Source organism: Rhinoderma darwinii, assembly GCF_050947455.1.
Source record: "Rhinoderma darwinii isolate aRhiDar2 chromosome 5 unlocalized genomic scaffold, aRhiDar2.hap1 SUPER_5_unloc_2, whole genome shotgun sequence".
Lineage (NCBI taxonomy): Eukaryota > Metazoa > Chordata > Amphibia > Anura > Rhinodermatidae > Rhinoderma > Rhinoderma darwinii.
The window spans coordinates 1,397,290-1,404,214 of NW_027461776.1; the positions used below are offsets into that span (position 1 = coordinate 1,397,290).

Below are 6,925 nucleotides of genomic sequence, written 5' to 3' on the forward strand. Positions count from 1 at the left end.
GGTGGGTGACGGGTTTGTTTAATGAGTCACTAAAAAGCCGGTCTTGACCCTCCATATAAACTAAACAAGAAACTGGATGAGACAAGACTGAAAGAAAAGGGATCGCCTGAGAAAACCGGTCAACACGGTGTGACTTGTGTATAGGGGGTAAACCGGAGGGTTTGGAGGGAAAAAACTTGTTCATGTTGTGCAGACAAAGCAAATAAAATTATTTGTTATAGATGGTTTTCTAAAACGTACTTTGTGGAAAGAGCCAATAGAGTCCCCATGAGAAATCTCCAACCAGAGCCATAGAGTCCCCATGAAAATCTCCAACCAGAGCCATAGAGTCCCCATGAAAATCTCCAACCAGGGCCATAGAGTCCACAAGAGAAATCTCCAACCAGGGCCATAGAGTCCACAAGAGAAATCTCCAACCGGGGCCATAGAGTCCCCATGAGAAATCTCCAACCGGGGCCATAGAGTCCCCATGAGAAATCTCCAACCGGGGCCATGGAGTCCACAAGAGAAATCTCCAACCGGGGCCATGGAGTCCACAAGAGAAATCTCCAACCGGGGCCATAGAGTCCCCATGAGAAATCTCCAACCGGGGCCATAGTGTCCCCATGAGAAATCTCCAACCGGGGCCATAGTGTCCCCATGAGAAATCTCCAACCGGGGCCATAGAGTCCCCATGATAAATCTCCAACCAGAGCCATAGAGTCCCCATTAGAAATCTCCAACCAGGGCCATAGAGTCCCCATGAGAAATCACCAACCAGGGCCATAGAGTCCCCATGAGAAATCACCAACCAGGGCCATAGAGTCCCCATGAGAAATCTCCAACCAGGGCCATAGAGTCCCCATGAGAAATCTCCAACCAGGACCATCGAATCCCCATGAGAAATCTCCAACCAGGACCATCGAATCCCCATGAGAAATCTCCAACCAGGACCATCGAGTCCCCATGAGAAATCTCCAACCAGGGCCATGGAGTCCACATGAGAAATCTCCAACCAGGGCCATGGAGTCCACATGAGAAATCTCCAACCAGGACCATAGAGTCCCCATGAGAAATCTCCAACCAGGGCCATAGAGTCCCCATGAGAAATCTCCAACCAGGGCCATGGAGTCCACATGAGAAATCTCCAACCAGAGCCATAGAGTCCACAAGAGAAATCTCCAACCAGAGCCATAAAGTCCACATGAGAAATCTATAAGCAGAGCCATAGAATCCCCATGAGAAATCTCCAACCAGAGCCATAGAGTCCCCAGGAGAAATCTCCAACCAGGACCATCGAATCCCCATGAGAAATCTCCAACCAGGACCATCGAGTCCCCATGAGAAATCTCCAACCAGGGCCATGGAGTCCACATGAGAAATCTCCAACCAGGGCCATGGAGTCCACATGAGAAATCTCCAACCAGGACCATAGAGTCCCCATGAGAAATCTCCAACCAGAGCCATAGAGTCCCCAGGAGAAATATCCAACAAGAGCAAAAAAGAGTCCCCATGAGAAATCTCCAAACAGGGCCATAGAGTCCCCATGAGAAGTCTCCAACCAGGACCATATAGTCCCCATAAGAAATCTCCAAACAGGGCCATAGAGTCCCCATGATAAATGTCCTGCTAAACAGAGAGGTAGTCAGAGCCCTGCCCCCTGTGTATGATGTCACTGTGTCCTGCTAAGCAGAGAGGTAGTCACAGCCCTGCCCCCTGTGTATGATGTCACTGTGTCCTGCTAAGCAGAGTGGTATTCACAGCCCTGCCCCCTGTGTATGATGTCACTGTGTCCTGCTAAGCAGAGATGTAGTCACAGCCCTGCCCCCTGTGTATGATGTCACTATGTCCTGCTAAGCAGAGAGGTAGTCACAGCCCTGCCCCCTGTGTATGATGTCACTGTGTCCTGCTAAGCAGAGAGGTAGTCACAGCCCTGCCCCCTGTGTATGATGTCACTGTGTCCTGCTAAGCAGAGATGTAGTCACAGCCCTGCCCCCTGTGTATGATGTCACTATGTCCTGCTAAGCAGAGAGGTAGTCACAGCCCTGCCCCCTGTGTATGATGTCACTGTGTCCTGCTAAGCAGAGTGGTATTCACAGCCCTGCCCCCTGTGTATGATGTCCAACCAGGGCCATTAAGTCCCCATGAGAAATCTCCAACCGGGGCCATAGAGTCCCCATGACAAATTTCCAACCAGGACCAGAATCCCCATGACAAATTTCCAACCAGGACCAGAATCCCCATGACAAATTTCCAACCAGGACCAGAATCCCCATGACAAATCTCCAACCGGGGCCATAGAGTCCCCATGAGAAATCTCCAACCGGGGCCATAGAGTCCCCATGAGAAATCTCCAACCGGGGCCATAGAGTCCCCATGAGAAATCTCCAACCGGGGCCATAGAGTCCCCATGAGAAATTTCCAACCGGGGCCATAGAGTCCCCATGAGAAATCTCCAACCGGGGCCATAGAGTCCCCATGAGAAATCTCCAACCGGGGCCATAGAGTCCTCATGAGAAATCTCCAACCGGGGCCATAGAGTCCCCATGAGAAATCTCCAACCGGGGCCATAGAGTCCCCATGAGAAATCTCCAACCGGGGCCATAGAGTCCCCATGAGAAATCTCCAACCGGGGCCATAGAGTCCCCATGAGAAATCTCCAACCGGGGCCATAGAGTCCTCATGAGAAATCATAAATCTGAAGGGCGGAGCTGTGACTATGTCTCTTTGAAGCAAAATACAGTGACATTACACACAGTGGGCAGGGCTGTGATTAACTTTCTGTGTAGCAGGACACAGTGACATCATACACAGGGGGCAGGGCTGTGACTACCTCTCTGCTTAGCAGGACACAGTGACATCATACACAGGGGGCAGGGCTGTGACTACCTCTCTGCTTAGCTCGACACAGTGACATCATACACAGGGGGCATGGCTCTGACTACCTCTCTACTTAGCAGGACACAGTGACATCATACACAGGGGGCAGGGCTGTGACTACCTCTATATATAGCAGGATACATTGACATCATACAAAGGAGGCAGGGCTGTGACTACCTCTCTGCTTAGGACACAGTGACATCATACACAGGGGGCAGGGCGGTGACTACCTCTATATATAGCAGGATACATTGACATCATACAAAGGAGGCAGGGCTGTGACTACCTCTCTGCTTAGGACACAGTGACATCATACACAGGGGGCAGGACTGTGACTACCTCTCTGCTTAGCAGGACACAGTGACATCATACACAGGGGGCAGGGCGGTGACTACCTCTCTGTTTAGCAGGACACAGTGACATCATACACAGGGGGCAGGGCTGTGACTATCTCTCTGCTTAGCAGGACACAGTGAAATCATACACAGGGGGCAGGGCTGTGACTACCTCTCTGCTTAGCAGGATACAGTGACATCATACGCAGGGCTGTGACTACCTCTCGGCTTAGCAGGATACAGTGACATCAAACACAGGGGGCAGGGCTGTGACTACCTCTCTGCTTAGCAGGATACAGTGACATCATACACAGGGGGCAGGGCTGTGACTACCTCTCTGTTTAGCAGGACACAGCGACATCATACACAGGGGGCAGGGCTGTGACTATCTCTCTCTGCTTAGCAGGACACAGTGACATCATACGCAGGGGGCAGGGCTGTGAATACCTCTCTGCTTAGCAGGATACAGTGACATCATACGCAGGGCTGTGACTACCTCTCTGCTTAGCAGTATACAGTGACATCAAACACGGGGCAGGGCTGTGACTACCTCTCTGCTTAGCAGGACACAGTGACATCATACACAGGGGGCAGGGCTGTGACTACCTCTCTGTTTAGCAGGACACAGTGACATCATACACAGGGGGCAGGGCTGTGACTATCTCTCTCTGCTTAGCAGGACACAGTGACATAATACACAGGGGGCAGGGCTGTGACTACCTCTCTGCTTAGCAGGATACAGTGACATCATACGCAGGGGGCAGGGCTGTGACTACCTCTCTTCTTAGCAGAAAACAGTGACATCATACACGGGGGCAGTGCTGTGAATACCTCTCTGCTTAGCAGGACACAGTGACATCATACACAGGGGCAGGGCTGACTACCTCTATATATAGAAGGATACAGTGACCTCATACACAGGGGGCAGGGCTTTGACTACCTCTTTGTTTAGCAGGACACAGTGACATCATACACAGGGGGCAGGGCTGTGACTACCTCTCTGCTTAGCAGGACACAGTGACATTACACACAGGGGGCAGGGCTGTGACTACCTCTCTGCTTAGCAGGACACAGTGACATCATACGCAGGGGGCAGGGCTGTGAATACTTCTCTGCTTAGCAGGATACAGTGACATCATACACAGGGGGCAGGGCTGTGAATACTTCTCTGCTTAGCAGGATACAGTGACATTATACACAGGGGGCAGGGCTGTGACTACCTCTCTGCTTAGCAGGACACAGTGACATCATACACAGGGGGCAGGGCTGTGACTACCTGTATATATAGCAGGACATAGTGACATCATACACAGGGGGCAGGGCTGTGACTACCTCTCTGCTTAGCAGGATATAGTGACATCATACACAGGGGGCAGGGCTGTGACTACCTCTCTGCTTAGCAGGACACAGTGACATCATACACAGGGGGCAGGGCTGTGACTACCTCTCTGCTTAGCTCGACACAGTGACATCATACACAGGGGGCAGGGCTGTGACTACCTCTCTGCTTAGCAGGATACAGTGACATCATACACAGGGGCAGGGCTGTGACTACCTCTCTGCTTAGCAGGATACAGTGACCTCATACACAGGGGGCAGGGCTTTGACTACCTCTTTGTTTAGCAGGACACAGTGACATCATACACAGGGGGCAGGGCTGTGAATACTTCTCTGCTTAGCAGGACACAGTGACATCATACACAGGGGGCAGGGCTGTGACTACCTGTATATATAGCAGGACATAGTGACATCATACACAGGGGGCAGGGCTGTGACTACCTCTCTGCTTAGCAGGATATAGTGGCATCATACACAGGGGGCAGGGCTGTGACTACCTCTCTGCTTAGCAGGACACAGTGACATTATACACAGGGGGCAGGGCTGTGACTACCTCTTTGTTTAGCAGGACACAGTGACATCATACACAGGGGGCAGGGCTGTGACTACCTCTCTGCTTAGCAGGACACAGTGACATTACACACAGGGGGCAGGGCTGTGACTACCTCTCTGCTTAGCAGGACGCAGTGACATCATACACAGGGGCAGGGCTGTGACTACCTCTCTGCTTAGCAGGACACAGTGACATCATACACAGGGGGCAGGGCTGTGACTACCTCTCTGCTTAGCAGGACACAGTGACATCATACACAGGGGGCAGGGCTGTGACTACCTCTCTGCTTAGCAGGACACAGTGACATCATACACAGGGGGCAGGGCTGTGACTACCTCTCTGCTTAGCAGGACATAGTGACATCATACACAGGGGGCAGGGCTGTGACTACCTCTCTGCTTAGCAGGACACAGTGACATCATACACAGGGGGCAGGGCTGTGACTACCTCTCTGCTTAGCAGGACATAGTGACATCATACGCAGGGGGCAGGGCTGTGACTACCTCTCTGCTTAGCAGGACACAGTGACATCATACACAGGGGGCAGGGCTGTGACTACCTCTCTGCTTAGCAGGACACAGTGACATCATACACAGGGGGCAGGGCTGTGACTACCTCTCTGCTTAGCAGGACACAGTGACATCATACACAGGGGGCAGGGATGTGACTACCTCTCTGCTTAGCAGGACACAGTGACATCATACACAGGGGCAGGGCTGACTACCTCTATATATAGAAGGATACAGTGACCTCATACACAGGGGGCAGGGATTTGACTACCTCTTTGTTTAGCAGGACACAGTGACATCATACACAGGGGGCAGGGCTGTGACTACCTCTATGTATAGCAGGATACAGTGACATACACAGGGGCAGGGCTGTGACTACCTCTATATTTAGCAGGATACAGTGACATCATACACAGGGGGCAGGGCAGTGACTACCTCTATGTATAGCAGGACACAGTGAGATCACAGATCCCCGGAGTCTTGTATACAGCGTTGATGTCCCCCCTCCCCCTCTTACCTGTCCTCTGTCTTCCATCCTGCCCCCTGCAGGCTCCACTCAGCCACACAACTTTAAGCTCCCCTCACACAGACGGCCGCTGCGGTGCATACTGGGACTCGTAGTTTTTAAAGCTGTGACTCTATTTAACTTGTGGTCCCTGACGACACAGCCGGAACTACAAATCCCAAGAAAACCCGCGCTGAACAGCTGACTCCCGCACTGTGCCCTGCGAGCCCACGAACTCACAGCCAGATCACATGACAAACAGCTAATCACATGACCGGAAGATAATCACATGACCTTTCTCTCATTACATTAGCGTGGATGGATGGGGCTGTGTGTGTGTGTGTGTGTGTGTGTGTGTGTGTGTGTGTGTGTGTGTGTGTGTGTGTGTGTGTGTGTGTGTGTGTGTGTGTGTGTGTGTGTGTGTGTGTGTGTAGGTGGGGCAGTGTGCAGGTGGGGCAGTGTGCGTGTGTATAGATGGAGCTGCGTGTGTGTGTAGGTGGAGCAGTGTGTGTGTGTGTAGATGGGGCAGTGTGTGTATGTGTAGATGGAGCAGTGTGTGTAGATGGGGCAGTGTGTGTGTAGATGGGGCAGTGTGTGTAGATGGGGCAGTGTGTGTGTAGGTGGAGCAGTGTGTGTGTGTAGATGGGGCAGTGTGTGTGTAGATGGGGCAGTGTGTGTAGATGGGGCAGTGTGTGTGTAGGTGGAGCAGTGTGTGTGTGTAGATGGGGCAGTGTGTGTAGATGGAGCAGTGTGTGTGTGTGTGTGTGTGTGTGTGTGTGTGTGTGTGTAGGTGGAGCAGTGTGTATGTAGGTGGGGCAGTGTGTAT

At 52.1% G+C, this 6,925-nt stretch overlaps 1 protein-coding gene across 8 annotated transcripts in view; it reads right to left on the reverse strand.

Moving 5' to 3' along the window:
• Positions 1-6,359, reverse strand: part of LOC142687180 (uncharacterized) — a 180,765-nt gene extending 174,406 nt beyond the window's left edge. For 5 of the 8 annotated variants that reach the window (XR_012856439.1, XM_075847545.1, XM_075847541.1 and 2 more), the window contains exon 1: positions 6,112-6,358. Coding sequence is in view for 4 of the 8 variants with exons in the window: in XM_075847541.1 (XP_075703656.1) it covers positions 6,112-6,129 (18 nt within the window). In the remaining 4 variants the exon portion in view is untranslated. Of the gene's footprint in view, positions 1-6,111 lie in introns of all 8 variants that reach the window. The other 3 variants (XR_012856441.1, XR_012856440.1, XM_075847544.1) reach the window with 1 other exon arrangement.
• Positions 6,360-6,925: the final 566 nt, after the last annotated feature.